The 17,102-nt window shown below is 49.0% G+C and overlaps 1 protein-coding gene across 2 annotated transcripts in view; it reads left to right on the top strand.

The window, feature by feature from the left end:
- The window catches only part of LOC308575811 (anaphase-promoting complex subunit 5), a 32,542-nt gene that overhangs the window by 2,796 nt on the left and 12,644 nt on the right, over positions 1–17,102 (top strand). The window contains exons 3-7 of one of the 2 annotated variants that reach the window (XM_081174825.1): positions 2,177–2,286; positions 5,827–6,022; positions 8,133–8,199; positions 15,504–15,605; positions 16,159–16,349. In XM_081174825.1, coding sequence (XP_081030951.1) covers positions 2,177–2,286; positions 5,827–6,022; positions 8,133–8,199; positions 15,504–15,605; positions 16,159–16,349 — 666 coding nt within the window. The remainder of the gene's footprint in view (positions 1–2,176; positions 2,287–5,826; positions 6,023–8,132; positions 8,200–15,503; positions 15,606–16,158; positions 16,350–17,102) is intronic. The other variant, XM_081174824.1, reaches the window with a different exon arrangement.

Below are 17,102 nucleotides of genomic sequence, written 5' to 3'. Positions count from 1 at the left end.
TCTACATTGAACTGGGACATTTTTAGAAGGCAATTAATACACAACAATAAATACTAATTAATAACGCAAGAATGGTTCTTCTTTGGCTACATCAGAATAGGCACTTGGAATTTAGAACTCACTATGAATATGTATGATGGGTTTAGCTCACTCCAGACATCGCTTATATCCTGTTCTTTAAAAATTTGAAGCAGTTGCATTTGTTTATATAGGACTTTGTATAACCTTTATAGAAAAGCCTTATGGGAGGGGAGTGACACCACATATGTTCCAGCTGAAATCTCCCTCCCCCATAATGATCTCCCCTTGGGCAGATGAAAATAAGGACTGGAATATTGACTTATACAATTTATTTTGGCCACTGTTGGGAGAAAATGACATATTGTTGAGGAGCTACCGTATTTTTCGCCCCATAAGACGCACTTTTCCCCCTCCAAAAATGAAGGGGAAATCGGGGTGCGTCTTATGGGGCGAATGCCTGCAAGCCTCGCGCGCCCGGCAGGAGGTCCCACCGTGTGCGCGAGGCTTGGGGCGGCAGCCTGTCGCCCGAAGCAGGGGGAGCCCTCGGGAGGGCTCCCCCTGCTTCGGGCGAGTGTCAGCAAGCCTCGTGCTCCCGGCAGGAGGTCCCACCGGGTGCGCGAGGCTTGGGGCGGCAGCCTGTCGCCCGAAGCACGGGGAGCCCTCCGGAGAGCTCCCCCTGCTTCGGGCGAGTGTCAGCAAGCCTCGCGCTCCCGGCAGGAGGTCCCACCGGGTGCGCGAGGCTTGGGGCGGCAGCCTGTCGCCCGAAGCAGGGGGAGCCCTCGGGAGGGCTCCCCCTGCTTCGGGCGAGTGTCAGCAAGCCTCGTGCTCCCGGCAGGAGGTCCCGCCGGGTGCGCGAGGCTTGGGGCGGCAGCCTGTCGCCCGAAGCACGGGGAGCCCTCCGGAGAGCTCCCCCTGCTTCGGGCGAGTGTCAGCAAGCCTCGCGCTCCCGGCAGGAGGTCCCACCGGGTGCGCGAGGCTTGGGGCGGCAGCCTGTCGCCCGAAGCACGGGGAGCCCTCCGGAGGGCTCCCCCTGCTTCGGGCGAGTGTCTGCAAGCCTCGCGCACCCGGCAGGAGGTCCCACCGGGTGCGCGAGGCTTGGGGCGGCAGCCTGTGCTTCTAGGTGCGCGCAAGCAGTCCGCTAGCCTTGGGAGAGCCACGCGGCTCTCCCAGGGCTAGCGGACTGCTTGCGCGCACGCAGAAGCTTGGGGCGCGCTGAGCTCCGCACGCCCCAAGCTCCTGGTGTAGCACAGCGCACCTGGGGGGGAAATAAATTTTTTTCCCTTTATTTCCCCCCAAAAAACTAGGTGCGTCTTATGGGCCGGTGCGTCTTATGGGGCGAAAAATACGGTAAATATCTACTCTGAGGGTTCTGGTGGGCACATGTTCCGTGGGATGGTCTTGGGAAAACAGACATCACTGCCGTCATGTCATATCACAAATTGCTTTGGAAGTCACTTTCAGAATACTGTTTAAAAAGTTCTAATAATAGAGTTAACTATGTAGTTCTTTGGATCCTGGCTACAGATTTGTATAACACCAAGTTTTTGTTTTGTTTAAAAGTCATTTATTTGAAACTTTTTAAAAACAACAACACAAAGCTCTCTTTGCAAATGCTTGCTTATAGAGTTTTAAGGTGTGGAGAACTTGTCTACCTATAAATCCCAAAAAACTAACAGAGTAGCATGATGTAATAGTGCCATTTCTAGTATTTTCGTATCCTCGTCCAAGTGCTCTGTACACACAGAAAATTATACAGATTGCTGAGCTGGTTGTTTTTACCCGAGTCTGTTTCTGGCCCTGTTCTTTGGCACATAATTCTAATAATAATAATAATAATAATAATAATAATAATAATAATAATAATGAAATTCCAGATTGATCTAATTTTAATGCCACTTTCTAAATGAATGCTGCCCCCTGCCCCTTTCCCCATATTATTCTTTGGGGAGAGGACAATAGCTTGGTGGACTATCATGTGGTTTGCATGCATAAGGTCCCAGGTTCAGTTCAGGACATCTCCAGTTCAGATGATCAGGTGGGAAGTGATGGGAAGGGCCTGTGCCTGAGACTCCTGGAGAGCTTCAGCCAATGTGAGTAGGCAGAACTGGGCTGGATGGACATGATCTGACTCTCTGTGTGGTGGTATCACTTGCAGAATAAAGCTAATGGCAGGAGGGGAGTTGAAAGATATGGAACAATTCTTTGATGATCTTTCGGAGGCATTCAGTGGAACAGAACCAGAAGTTCACAAAACCAGCGTTGTAGGTATTGTATCATTTATTACCGTATTTTTCGCCCCATAAGACGCACCGGCCCATAAGACGCACCTAGTTTTTTGGGGGGGAAATAAAGGAAAAATTTTTTATTTCCCCCCCCAGGTGCGCTGCGCTACACCAGGAGCTTGGGGCGTGCGGAGCTCAGCGCGCCCCAAGCTTCTGCGTGCAGGCAAGGTCTCCGCTAGCGTGGGAGAGCTGGGCGCCTCTCCCAGGGCTAGCGGACCCCTGCGCTAATCCAGAAGCTTGGGACGAGCTGAGGTCAGCGCGCCCCAAGCTTCTGCGTGCGCGCAAGCAGTCCGCTATCCTTGGGATAGCCGCGGGGCTCTCCCAGGGCTAGCGGATCGCTGCGCTACACCAGGAGCTTGGGGCGTGCTGAGCTCAGCGCGCCCCAAGCTTCTGCGTGCGCGCAAGCAGTCCGCTATCCTTGGGATAGCCGCGGGGCTCTCCCAGGGCTAGCGGATCGCTGCGCTACACCAGGAGCTTGGGGCGTGCTGAGCTCAGCGTGCCCCAAGCTTCTAGGTGCGCGCAAGCAGTCCGCTGCCGCCCTAAGCCTCGCGCACCCGGTGGGACCTCCTGCCGGGTGCGCGAGGCTTGCAGACACTCGCCCGAAGCAGGGAGAGCCCTCCGGAGGGCTCCCCGTGCTTCGGGCGACAGGCTGCCGCCCCAAGCCTCGCGCACCGGGCGGGACCTCCTGCCGGGTGCGCGAGGCTTGCAGACACTCGCCCGAAGCAGGGAGAGCCCTCCGGAGGGCTCCCCGTGCTTCGGGCGATGGGCTGCCGCCCCAAGCCTCGCGCACCGGGCGGGACCTCCTGCCGGGTGCGCGAGGCTTGCAGACACTCGCCCGAAGCAGGGAGAGCCCTCCGGAGGGCTCCCCGTGCTTCGGGCGACGGGCTGCCGCCCCAAGCCTCGCGCACCGGGCGGGACCTCCTGCCGGGCGCGCGAGGCTTGCAGGCATTCGCCCGAAGCAGGGAGAGCCCTCCGGAGGGCTCCCCGTGCTTCGGGCGACGGGCTGCCGCCCCAAGCCTCGCGCACCGGGCGGGACCTCCTGCCGGGCGCGCGAGGCTTGCAGACACTCGCCCGAAGCAGGGAGAGCCCTCCGGAGGGCTCCCCGTGCTTCGGGCGACGGGCTGCCGCCCCAAGCCTCGCGCACCGGGCGGGACCTCCTGCCGGGTGCGCGAGGCTTGCAGACACTCGCCCGAAGCAGGGAGAGCCCTCCGGAGGGCTCCCCGTGCTTCGGGCGACAGACTGCCGCCCCAAGCCTCGCGCACCGGGCGGGACCTCCTGCCGGGCGCGCGAGGCTTGCAGGCATTCGCCCGAAGCAGGGAGAGCCCTCCGGAGGGCTCCCCGTGCTTCGGGCGACGGGCTGCCGCCCCAAGCCTCGCGCACCGGGCGGGACCTCCTGCCGGGTGCGCGAGGCTTGCAGGCATTCGCCCGAAGCAGGGAGAGCCCTCCGGAGGGCTCCCCGTGCTTCGGGCGACGGGCTGCCGCCCCAAGCCTCGCGCACCGGGCGGGACCTCGTGCCGGGTGCGCGAGGCTTGCAGACACTCGCCCGAAGCAGGGAGAGCCCTCCGGAGGGCTCCCCGTGCTTCGGGCGACAGGCTGCCGCCCCAAGCCTCGCGCACCGGGCGGGACCTCCTGCCGGGCGCGCGAGGCTTGCAGGCATTCGCCCGAAGCAGGGAGAGCCCTCCGGAGGGCTCCCCGTGCTTCGGGCGACGGGCTGCCGCCCCAAGCCTCGCGCACCGGGCGGGACCTCCTGCCGGGTGCGCGAGGCTTGCAGACACTCGCCCGAAGCAGGGAGAGCCCTCCGGAGGGCTCCCCGTGCTTCGGGCGACAGGCTGCCGCCCCAAGCCTCGCGCACCGGGCGGGACCTCCTGCCGGGCGCGCGAGGCTTGCAGGCATTCGCCCGAAGCAGGGAGAGCCCTCCGGAGGGCTCCCCGTGCTTCGGGCGACGGGCTGCCGCCCCAAGCCTCGCGCACCGGGCGGGACCTCCTGCCGGGTGCGCGAGGCTTGCAGGCATTCGCCCGAAGCAGGGAGAGCCCTCCGGAGGGCTCCCCGTGCTTCGGGCGACGGGCTGCCGCCCCAAGCCTCGCGCACCGGGCGGGACCTCGTGCCGGGTGCGCGAGGCTTGCAGACACTCGCCCGAAGCAGGGAGAGCCCTCCGGAGGGCTCCCCGTGCTTCGGGCGACAGGCTGCCGCCCCAAGCCTCGCGCACCGGGCGGGACCTCCTGCCGGGCGCGCGAGGCTTGCAGGCATTCGCCCGAAGCAGGGAGAGCCCTCCGGAGGGCTCCCCGTGCTTCGGGCGACGGGCTGCGGCCCCAAGCCTCGCGCACCGGGCGGGACCTCCTGCCGGGTGCGCGAGGCTTGCAGGCATTCGCCCGAAGCAGGGAGAGCCCTCCGGAGGGCTCCCCGTGCTTCGGGCGACAGGCTGCCGCCCCAAGCCTTGCGCACCCGGTGGGACCTCCTGCCGGGCGCGCGAGGATTGCAGGCATTCGCCCCATAAGACGCACCCCGATTTCCCCTTCATTTTTGGAGGGGAAAAAGTGCGTCTTATGGGGCGAAAAATACGGTATATAAAAACCTTGGAGAGCCTCTCTTTATCCTTAGGGACTGCCAGAGTCCTGGGCCCACAGTGCTCACCTCTTCTTCCTGGGCAGGGGAAAGAAAGCAGGGCTTCTCTCACTTTCCTCCTATTTTCAAGGTAAAGCTGTTTCTAACATTACAAAGAGTCATATGTGTAGCTTATCACATCTGATGATATTTTGCACTGATAAGTTTTTTAAAACTCCAGCAAGCTGCAGTTTCCCAGTACCTGCACGTTGCACAAAATATGGTTTTGATTAGTGACTTCAGTGTGCCAGTTTTTGTAAGGTGAGAAGCAGCCTTTCACTTATGTTTTCACTAGTGGAGACCATGGAGGAAACTGTGTGTGAGGGAGAAAGAGGAAAAAGAAGCCTTTTGGTTTGAGATGAGGAGATCTGAGAATTCTTTACTGTCTTAGTGGAAACTCTATAAAAGGAGTGGCTAGCAGAGAGGTCAGAAAGGAATGGGTGGGTTTATACATTTGCTGAAAGTCTGTGGGAGTAAAGGAAAACTGGAGAGCAAAGAATTCAGTTCTCTATGAGTTGAGTCTGTACTAGTTTCTGATCCTTACACCTGTGAAGATATACAGAAAAGTGGATGGGAAATGTTAGTTAAAATCTCAGAAGCCAGTGGTATGGTTGAATATGGTTTCTAGTGATTGGAGTTGCATGTTAAGTGAGCCACCGAGCTCCTAACCACTATTCATGACCAGAACAAGCTATGCAAAACAAAGTGGATTTGCTTTGCTTAAGTTGCAGCATTCGTCCAGAGTGCAAAATTAGAGTTTATTTGGGCACGTGATTAAAAGTTTTTTTAGCATGGAGTATGCTTATCTTGGTTATAAGGACTGGCTCCCCATAGTGGTGTGAGTGGGTACTGCAGGATTTGATGGAGATCAAGACATCTTAATACACGCCAAGAAACAGATCCCTCCCCCCTCTCTCTGTAGGCTTGTTCCTGCGCCACATGATCCTGGCTTACAACAAGCTCTCATTCAGCCAAGTGTACAAGCTTTACACGGCTCTTCAGCAGTACTTCCAAAATGATGAGAAGAAAAGTGGAGGAGACGAGACTGAGATGGAACTGACCCACTGTGGGGAGCTGGAAGGGAAGATGGAGAAAGATGAATTTGATGGGCCTCTCAGGTACGCTTCTAAGATTTGTTTCTAAAACTTGTCTCTGCCCTGATTTGATACATAAACCCTTCCAGCAGCTTTTGTCAGCTTGGTGTCCTCCCAGTTCTCACCAGCTGCTGCCAGCACAGCCATATGAATCATAGGACTGTAGAGTTGAAAGGGATTCTGAGGGTCATCTAGTCCAACCCCCTGGAGTGCAGGAATTTCAACTAAATCATACATGACAAATGGCCATCCAATCTCTGCTTTCAAATCTCCAAGGAAGGAGAGTCCACCACTGTCTGTTCCACTGTCAAACAGCTCTTACTGTCAGAAAGTTCTTCCTGGTGTTTAGTTGGACTCTTCTTTCTTGTAACTTGTTCGGGTCGCACCCTCCAGAGCTGAAGAAAACAAGCTTGCTGCATCCTCCATGTGATAGCCCTTTAGATAATTGAAGATGGCTATCATATCTCATCTCACACTTAGACTGAACAAACCCAATTCCTTCAACTCTTCCTCATTAGGCTTGGTTTCCAGACCCTTGATCACCTTGGTTGCCCTCCTCTGCACATATTGTAGCTTGTCCATATGCTTCTTAAATTGTGGCGCCCAGAACTGGACACAGGACTCCAGCTGTGGTCTGACCAAGGGAAAATAGAGCAGGACTATAATTTCCCTTGATTAGAACGTTAGACTTGACTTCAGTTAATGCAGCCTAGAAGAGCATTAGCCCTTTTTGCTGCTGCATCACACTGTTGACTCACGTGAAGCTTGTGGTCTACTAAGACCCCTAGGTCCTTTTCACATGTACCGTATTTTTTGCCCTATAGGACGCACTTTTCCCCCTCCAAAAATAAAGGGGAAATCTGTGTGCGTCCTATGGGGCGAATGCAGGCTTTCGCTGAAGCTTGGAGAGCAAGAGGGGTCAGTGCGCACTGACCCCTCTTGCTCTCCAGGCTTCAGGAAGCTATCAGCAAGCCTGGGGAGGCTGCGGGAGTTCCCGCAGGGCTCCCTAGGCTGCGGATAGCAGCCTGCCACCCGAAGCGTAGGCGCTCTGAAGCAGAACGCCCCGCGCTTCGGGCAGATATCCGCAGCCTAGGGAGCCCTGTGGGAGTTCCCGCAAGGCTCCCTAGGCTGTGGATAGCAGCCTGCCGCCCGGAGCGCTGGGCACTCTGAAGCAGAGCGCCCCGCTCTTCGGGCAGATATCTTTTTCTCCTCTAAAAACTAGGGTAGGTGTGTTTTTAAAAGCTCGGGCTTCCCACGCGGCTGGGGGGGGAATAAATCCCCCCCTTTATTTCCACCCCCCCCCCCAAAAATTAGTTGCGTCCTATGGGCTGGTGCGACCTATAGGGCGAAAAATACGGTACTTCTGGTAGGCCAGATATCGCCCATCTTATATTTGTTCAGCTGGTTCTTCCAGAACCTTACATTTGTCCCAATTGAAATGCATTTTGTTAGTTTGGGCCGAGTTCTCCAATCTGTTAAGGCCATCTTGAATACCAGTTCTGTCTTCTGTGGCATTAGGTACCCCTCCCAGCTTTGTGTTATCTGCACATTTGATGAGCATCCCTTCAGTTCCTTCCTCCAGGTCGTTTATAAGGATATTGGACAGCAACAGGCCCAGGACAGAACCCTGTGGCACCTCACTTGTCCCTTTTCCCCAAGATAATGAGGAACCATTAATTGGCACAGCAAATCCATCCAGAATCTTGAGAAAAGGTCTCTCCCATCATCTGTGACTAGATCCTTCTAACAGAAAATGCCAGGAACTGAATCTAGGATCTTCCTCATGCAAAACGTGCTGTATCTCTGAGCTCATTTTCCAGCTCCCCCCCCCCCCCCACTCCTTAAGGCACATTATCTCAATCTTTTTTACAATGACCCTGGGAAGACATGGAGGTTGTTGATATTACACCCATATTGCAAATGAGGGGCTGAAAATGAGTGAGTGAGTGGTTCAGGCCAGAAGTAGTGTTTGACCCCCCCCCCCAAGGTCCTCTTCATTTATGATTCAATAGGCTGAGTATATTGAAAAGCCATTTCAGCCTCTTTGGTAGCCTTGGGGTAAGGTGGTCTTGTAATTATTAGCAGGCTAGTATTCTGAAGGAATTTCACAGTGGGTCATTTGCTCTGTCTCAAGGGAGGAAGAAATATCTTGCAATGGCCCACTGTCACAGAAGCAAGCAGAATACTTCCTCTCTCAACAGGTAAGTTAACAGTTATTCTTAAACCTGCCCATCGGGTGAGCTAAAGTTGTGGCTTCTGGGGAGGGGGGCTTTTCCATGGTGGCACCTGGTTATTCCCAGACATGCTCCATTCTTAGTGTCTTTAAAATGCCACATGAGGTCTGTCCTGTTTCCTCACACCTTAATACCTGTTCACTCTGTTGGAATTCTGAAACGGTTTTTGTTACGGCTAAAATCTGGGTGCGGGGTTACTCTGCCACCCAGCTCATCGGACTAAGTCCGTGGGTCCCTGCGGAAGAAAATGAGCTCAGCCGGACACAGGAGCAAACGGCAGAAGGTCCAAGTTTATTGCGCAACCGGTTCAAGGCGAGATTGAACCCAGAGAAAGGGGTGACATGAACTTTTGAAATTTCCCTCCATATCCCAGAATACAGTGCAAAATACATCCCAGTTACATCATGAATACATTAAGAAGAGGTTGGGTTACACAGATTAACATATGGAGGAGGGAGGGGTGAATATGCAGAGAGCTGGAGATATGCGCAGATAAGCACATCCTGAGAAGGCAATGGTCCATGTTTGCATAGTCTGTCACCTGGCATCGCCTGGAGGAAGGGTTTGGCAGAGTGATTGTGACTGGATTACTTGAGAGATTATGGAGGACAGGGGAGGGGTGATGGAGTCCTAGAGAAATTGAGCAAATATATTGTAGTGAAGAAGACATGCCCCCCCCCTTCCGTAACAGTCCCCCATTCGGAGATAGATTTGCATTAAAGTTCTGTAAGAACTTGCAAATCTTTTCTCCGCACCCTAAATCTCGGTGAATGGGATGTGTGGCTTTATGCAAACCTGAAAGGGACTTAGATATCATGCTGCTTTAAGGATATTTGCACAGAAATATAATGGTGTAACAGTGCACATAGTTAGGCATAGGATATCACGTAAATTAATATTTTGTTGCTCAGTTACTTGTGGTATTCTAGCACCTTGGAAGAAATATTTTCTCAATAGTGATCTATGCTTTACATTTAGGCAGGAAGGTCCACTAATGACTGCAAAGTGCAGTTTGCTCCCCCCCCCCCGCCATTTGTGTGTTCTCAGGTGTCAAGGCAGCTCTTCTGTGGTCTCACATCGGCATGGTGTCGCAGTAGTGGCAATCCCTGGTGAATCCACTTAGGGCTTTCATATTTATCATGTAGCCTGGCACCCACCACAGCTGGCACAGGTTTCGGACACGTCCTGAGAGAAATGTCTTTGCCTTGGCCAAAATCCATGGGATTTCTTATTATTATTACAGGCTCTGGTCTTGTAGTCCTGGGAAGTTGCTCACTTGCACTTTAAGGACCAAAAAGCTAATTGCAGCCTGGATACACTTGCCCAATTCAAACTGGGTCCAATTTGAATTTATGTGCCCATGGTTCTCAACTTTTCAAACCAATCTGTTAAAAGAAAACCATTCTTAAAAAGGGCACTTTGTCCAAATAAGTCAATTTAACTCTATAAGGGATCATTCCTGCTAAACCAAAGCATATCCACCTTCATGTACCTGGTGTTTTATGGATCCAGAAGTTTGTCATTGGCAAAACGAGGTTTAACACATATTAAAATGGATAGGGAAAGTTGGCAGAGTGCCAGGTGGAACAATGTGGTTATAAATTGATCTAAACATTGGACTACACAATAGTGTGAGCTATTAGAAAGTATAAAATGCATGAGAATTCTCCATTGGTGTGTAAGCAATAAGACATTAAACATAAAAACAGTTACACACAATAAATTGCCCCCCATTGTGGAAATCACACTGTCAGACACATTTCAACATTCTTACATAATAACACATAAAACAAAATAATTAAATATCTGTTGCATATCTTGACACAATTGTGATCTTTTACGTATGTATCTTTTGAATCCTGGAGCAGAGGCTTGAGGTTCAAAAGTGGGAAAATGTCCTTGCAATTCAACTCCTCCCCCCTTTGTCAGGTCCACTCCCCCCCCCCCGGCAGTCTATATCCTTTGAAAGAGATAGCTGTGGGCACTTTGAAAACTCTGTTGTTGCTGGTCTTGTGATGGGTTGACTGAGTTGAGGGGTTGTTGCTGCTTTTCATCATTGCACATCTGTAGAAGTGATATCCTGTAAGGGGCAGGGTTTTGGGGCGACTTAAAACACAGTTAGACAAGAAAGGGGCAAAAGGCAAAAGGATGTCCTCCAGTTTCCATGGGAAGCTGCAAATAATAACAATCTTAGTGGATTAAACATTTTATTCATTATCACATTTCCATATAATTACTGTTATTATCTGCTAAGTTTGTTTGCTTTCCTTCACTTAATTTTTGTTGTTGTTGTTCTTTTCATATTATAAAATAAAAAATTACTCCACATGTATAGAAAGAGAACTGTAAAAAATACAAAGGTTAAAAAATAAAAAGAAAGCAAAAAATTAGATTACCAGTTAGATGAAAATGGACTTGACACAAAGACATCAGATTCAGAAAATAACTATTATTAATAGTACAAAGATATTATCAAAACCACACATATTACTACTGGACTGAAAAAAAAATATGGAAAAGCAATGGGGAAAACTTAAAATTCACCTTGTGCTATCCAATAAAAGAACTTCATGAGACTGACTTTCAACATGTGATGAACATGTCCCCCAAAGTAAAACACAAACACACAAAATGAGCTATGAGGAACCTAAAATAAATAAATGCTAAGACACACAATTAATAAGTAACCTGAAGTAATCTGTTTTGGCATTCTAACATCCCAAATGAAAATAAAGGTGTTTCTTGATGTGACATCAGCTGTAATGTTAATAGCGGAATACTGGGAAATGAGTTAATACCAATAAAAATGAATGGCAATTTAAAGTTGTGCAGGTACCTTGCACTAGCCAAAATGACAGAATTAGTAAGAAATGCTCAGGCCAAAGGTAAACAAGTACCATTCCACAAACAATGTTTGGTTGTGCTTCGATTAACTTCATAGACATCATGGAGAAACTGATTAAATAAATGAAAACAGATTATTTGTAACTTAAAAAAATGTCAAAGGCACAAAGAGATAGAGGTCACTAATACAGCAGGGATTCAGACTTGTTTCACAGAACAGAAAGAAAGTTGCTGTTTGGCTTTAAGGGAAGAAGGAAGAAAAGAAATACAAATGCAATTACTTTTTATAGAGTATTTAAATCACTGTTTGCATCCCCTCATTATCATTTGTGCTGTGGGAGAAAAGAAAGGACACTCTGTTAAAAAGGAAAATTATTTCATGTGAGAGGTCTGTCAGGAAATGCTGTTCCTAAATGTATAGGCAATGTATAGGCATATACACACACACCAAAAAAAACCTGTTATAAAATTTAAATCCCATTGGGGGGGGGGAGAAACTACTCAAGAGAGGAACTCACAGTGGGAGTGCTTTGATATTTACCTGTGAAAAAAATTTGGCATGTCCAGTACTTAACTCTTGTGGAAAAAATTTGGCATGTCCAGTACTTAACTCTTGTCTTAAGTAGCCCTTGGAGCAAAACACATTAAGGATGATTTCCCTCAATGGTTCCACGCTTTACATAAGGAAATTTGGAAAGGTTTCTCCCTGCAGCACACTGCTCTCCAAACCTTCTCTCTCCCCCCTCCTTTCTCTCTCTCTCTCTCTCTCTCTCTCTCTCTCTCTCTTTTTTTTTTTTAAGCTGATCTAGCCTCTGTGCATGTGCAGAGTTCATGTCTCAGAAACCTTTTATACCATTGAAAATGTTGCATCTTTTGGCTCAATTTGAATAAGGAAGGGAAAGGTAAGGGGTAGATTTTAAAAGTAGAGTTAGATTTTAAAACACAAAAAAGAGAAACTCAGTAATTCAAGTACAGTATTCACCTTCCTTTATGTACAGGAAAGGGCTATCATTATTGGTCATTTTATCTGGTCATTCGCGGAACAATCAACCGCTCTCTTATTTATGATTAAAAATGGCCAGTCATTGGTCAAGGCTAATTCTACTTGATTATATGAATTTCTATGTGCTTAAACTTTGAGTAGACTTTTAAGTCTGATTTTTGTAAATAATAGACAAAAAGATAAACACTGTAATCACTTAAATGCCTGATATCACCAGTTCTGCTTCGAACATCATGGCTTCACCTCATACCTTTAAAAAACAAAGAGCAAATCTGGGCTGAATTACAACACATCACCTCACAGCCACAAATTGGGAGAGTTGAAAGGGACCCTGGGGTCATCTAGTCCAACCCTAAAATACAGGGTTCATAGCAAGATTTGTACTACCAGAGAGGCATACACATTTAAGTACAGATTTACAGCTGGGAAAGTAAACATCTATGCTCATATCATGTACTAAGGAAGAGGAAAATAAAAGTACATAACTTTACACAGAACCCTTTTTGCAGATCTTGAGATAGTTTGAGTGAGTTTGAAATGATATTTAAGGAAGAAGTGAACAGTTTTCGTAAGATAGGGAGAGGATCTCTTATAAAGCACAGTTAAAGCAGCCCTAGATTTGATTTTTTAAAGGGAATACACAAGTGTTGCCCCCTCCCCTCTTTGCAGTTTCCTTTAAAGGAAGCTTACTCGGGAGTAAATTTACCTGGCACAGAAGTAAGAAGGGAGAAAACAACTGAAAGAGGCAGAGTGAAACAAGGGGGAGGGGGGGCATTTTCTAACAAAAGAGGCCATGAAGTTTTATAGAGACTGATATCAGGAGCCTTACAATAACTCTTCTGTCCAACCAAATCAAAGTTAAAACTGGACTCAAATATTTTCTTAGAATGAACACCATACTTTTATAGGCATACGCTTAATGAAATGCATACACTGCATTTTAGCTTGAGAGAGCAGTTGTGCTCAACTAGGCTTTTGCAGCAGAAACATTAGGTTAAAAGCACCTTCCAAAATAAGACTGTAGACTCACAATCTCAAAAGTTGGGGCAAAGCAAGAGGTGGGGTAAACATTTGCACACTTCATTCTCATCTTCTCTTATTTAGGACTGCTAAGATCCAGCATGGCTTCCTTAGATTTAAATTTTGAAGCAAGCTTGCAGTTTAAACTATGCACACTTAAGAAAGGCAGTCTGCCAGAGACAGAAGGAACAGACAACACACATAACAGACAACATGTAAACATGTAAACATATATATTCTCATCCTTTAGTTGGTTATTGCAAGGAGTTGGGCCACTACCTTTGGCTTCATTAAGTGAAATTAGTAGGAAGGTCCCACATGGTTTTATGAGCCTCCTTGCCTCTTCAAACACACCACCAGTTAATCAAACTGGTAGGGCTCACAACGCTTGGTTGACTGGGTACCCCTTTATAGATGCATGCGTTGCTGTTGTTGCTTTTTTTTTTTTTGCTTTTTCCTATTTTTTTGGGGGGGTGTCTGGGATAGAGAAGGGGGAAAGAGAGGGGCTGATTAGGATTGGTATGCCTAGGGGTTTGGTATGCTTAGTACAGGGACGTATAGTAAAGAGGAGAAGGGGCTTCTAGTTGCCTGGCAACTTCCTTAGTGGGTTTTAGAGAGCTCTAGCTATCCGGTTCCTTGCGTTCCATTTCCTATTTCCTTATTTCCTTATTTCCTTATTTCCTATAACCTGGGGTCTCTTTCCACTCTGCCGGTCCTGCCCAATTCCTCATGGGCTATCCCTCCTGGCAACCTCCTACCTATCGTCACATCTCAGGAAAAGGGGCCCTACTGGACGCCCGCGCCATGCGGTGCCAGATCGGGTGGTCCCTGGATAGAATTTCGAACTGAAAATCCCCCTTGCTTTTGGAAGCGGGCTCACGCACGGTTACGTGGCACCGACCAGTGCGGCTGGGATTGGGATAGAAAGCCAGACCCCTTCCTGCCCCCTCCGTAAGGGCGCTCGGGAAGTTCGGAAAGAGAGCTCCAACCCCTTGCTTTCAACTGGGATGCCCGTTGCGGAAAGTCGGCTGTCTTTCCAAGCCGGGTCTCACCGTCTTACTTTCGGACTCCCAATTGGTGCGGCTGGCTGAGATTTTAAGGAAAAGAGATAGAGCTCAGAACCCCCCTTTCGGGTTGAGCAGCGGTCCACAGTCTCTCTCACTAACTGGACCAAGAGGAAGGCAAGAAGGAGCGATAGAGAGGAGGGCAGAGAATTCAGTTGCCAGGAGACTTCCACCCCCTTCCCACCAGTGCACTGGATTTTCCTTTTTCCTTATACTCACGCGTCTTCTATGATGATCCCGGGATCGATGAATAAGCCGGCTGGATCCCTCTTTTGCTCCCCGGCTGAACTCCTAGGGCTTTCGATTACCGCCCAGAAGATGGCTGGGGGTCCAAAAGGATCTTCCCAGGCAAAATGGCCTGGAGCCGGCTGAAGATTTCGGGGCCCCCAGTCAGCAGCTCGGGAGAACCGCAAGCCCCACGTTGGGCAGCCAACTGTTACGGCTAAAATCTGGGTGCGGGGTTACTCTGCCACCCAGCTCATCGGACTAAGTCCGTGGGTCCCTGCGGAAGAAAATGAGCTCAGCCGGACACAGGAGCAAACGGCAGAAGGTCCAAGTTTATTGCGCAACCGGTTCAAGGCGAGATTGAACCCAGAGAAAGGGGTGACATGAACTTTTGAAATTTCCCTCCATATCCCAGAATACAGTGCAAAATACATCCCAGTTACATCATGAATACATTAAGAAGAGGTTGGGTTACACAGATTAACATATGGAGGAGGGAGGGGTGAATATGCAGAGAGCTGGAGATATGCGCAGATAAGCACATCCTGAGAAGGCAATGGTCCATGTTTGCATAGTCTGTCACCTGGCATCGCCTGGAGGAAGGGTTTGGCAGAGTGATTGTGACTGGATTACTTGAGAGATTATGGAGGACAGGGGAGGGGTGATGGAGTCCTAGAGAAATTGAGCAAATATATTGTAGTGAAGAAGACATCCCCCCCCCTTCCGTAACAGTTTTTAAAATAAAATATATTGTTGATGTGATTGAAAATTTCAAAGGGCTTTGGATCCCAGCCTTTGAGTTCAGTTGCACTGACATCTGGATGCTAGAATGAAAGGTATGTTTGAGAGCCATTCTTGCCTGAATCCCTTAAGCCCGCTTTTCATCTCTCATAATCAAATTAGCAAGAGCCTCTCTTTTGAGTGTAGCCTAACGAAGCTTTGGCTAAATCTCTCCATGGCAATTTGTAAACATGCTGTCAACCACCTTTTTCTTCTTGATATGGAAGGGATTCTGTTGCTGTGGTGATAATAAAATTAAATGGTTTTTAATCCCAGCAAATTCATGCTTGTCTTTGTCTGCTTGCTTAAGTGACAGGTTTTTAATTTAATTCCAGGCATCTTTATTGAAAAATGATGAGACCAAAGCTCTCTCCCCAGCATCTTTGCAAAAGGAGTTGAACAGCTTGTTAAAATTTAACCCAGATTTTGCTGAAGCGGTAAGTTTGGTTTGGGTTCCCCCCACCTAGGCAGTCTGGTGTAATCTGTACTGTAGCACACTCAGCAGTTTGGTGTTGGTAGCACTGGTAACAGTTTTAGTGACATCTCTGACCATCATTGGCTGAGCTAGTATGTTCTGGGCAGGTCAGGCAGCAGAGCTGTCGTTGGTTGAGGTGCCTTGTTTCTAAAGGAGGGCATACAGAAAAGAAGAATGTGTCAACAAATTAGCAGCTGGGAAAGGTAGGGCACCTGGGAAAGCAATGGGAATTGGTACAGAATGCTGAGAGAAGGAGGGGGTGGGAAATTGAGAAAGAGGGAATGGACAGGAAAAAGAGGAGCACGTGGTTGGGGACCACAGTGATAAGGAAAGTGGAAGTACTGTGGTTTGAAATTAGCCCACCAGATTCTTGACCTCATGGCCCCTAGATTTATCATTGGGTGACCTCGCAACCTTTCACCAAATTACTGTGCGCTAAATCTGTGTTCAGTGTGGCCATTGCAATTGCCTCTGATCACTCACAAGCTGCTGTTTGCTGCTGTTTTCACTTCCAGCATTATTTAAGCTACTTGAACGGCCTTCGGGTCCAAGATGTCTTCAGTTCAACACACAGTCTCCTTCACTACTTTGACCGCTTGATTCTCACCGGCGCAGAAAGCAAAAGCAACGGCGATGAAGGCTGCGGGCGGAGCCTGAGATACGCAGCTCTCAACTTGGCTGCGCTGCACTGCCGCTTTGGTCACTAGTGAGTTGCTTCGTGTTCCTCCTGCTGCACAAATTGGCATGAGACCTTCTTCCCCCATCTGCCACATTGCTGCTTTCCCTCTGAGAGATCTCATGTGAACTCAAGATGGTCCCACAAGACCTCGCGAGGGCATCCCAGAGCCCCTTTGCTGAGCAGCACTTGCCTGGTAAGCAAGGCGGAGCACTTAAAAGCTCTCTGCCTTTTTGGGGAAGGGGAAGAAGGCCCTCTCAGCATGCCACCTTCAGAAGGTAAGGATGTTTGCACAAGGGGGTTCCAGGGAGGTCAGGTATGCAATATGGTAAGCTCTTATAGTTCCCTTCCTTAGCGGTAATGGTAACTGCAAACAAATAAAACAAAATAAACTAAAAATTGTAGTGATAAGATGATGGTAAAGAATAAAATAGTAATAGGAAATTGGAAAGAAAATCATCACCAGCATTTTAATGGAGGGAAACATGAATAACAGGATTTGTTCAGTGAAGTCAGCCTTTGAGTGGGCCCATTGAATGAATAGACTTTGACTTGACTCCTTTGATTTCTGTGGGTCCACAGTGAGCATGGCCTAGCTGGATACAACCCAAACTCAATGAGTTTCAATCAATAACATCAAAATTTTTTGATATGAAATGTGGTTATACAAATAAACAGTAACTGACGGGATTGCTTTGATTAAGGATGTTTCCTGAACTTTGTCATTCCAGTAATGGATGAAACGTTTTTAACACAAAAGAAGTGGTTATCTCGCTCACTTGT

Source organism: Podarcis bocagei (assembly GCF_964188305.1).
Source record: "Podarcis bocagei genome assembly, chromosome: 16".
NCBI classification, from domain to species: Eukaryota; Metazoa; Chordata; class Lepidosauria; order Squamata; family Lacertidae; genus Podarcis; species Podarcis bocagei.
This window is presented reverse-complemented; position numbering and strand designations above follow the sequence as displayed.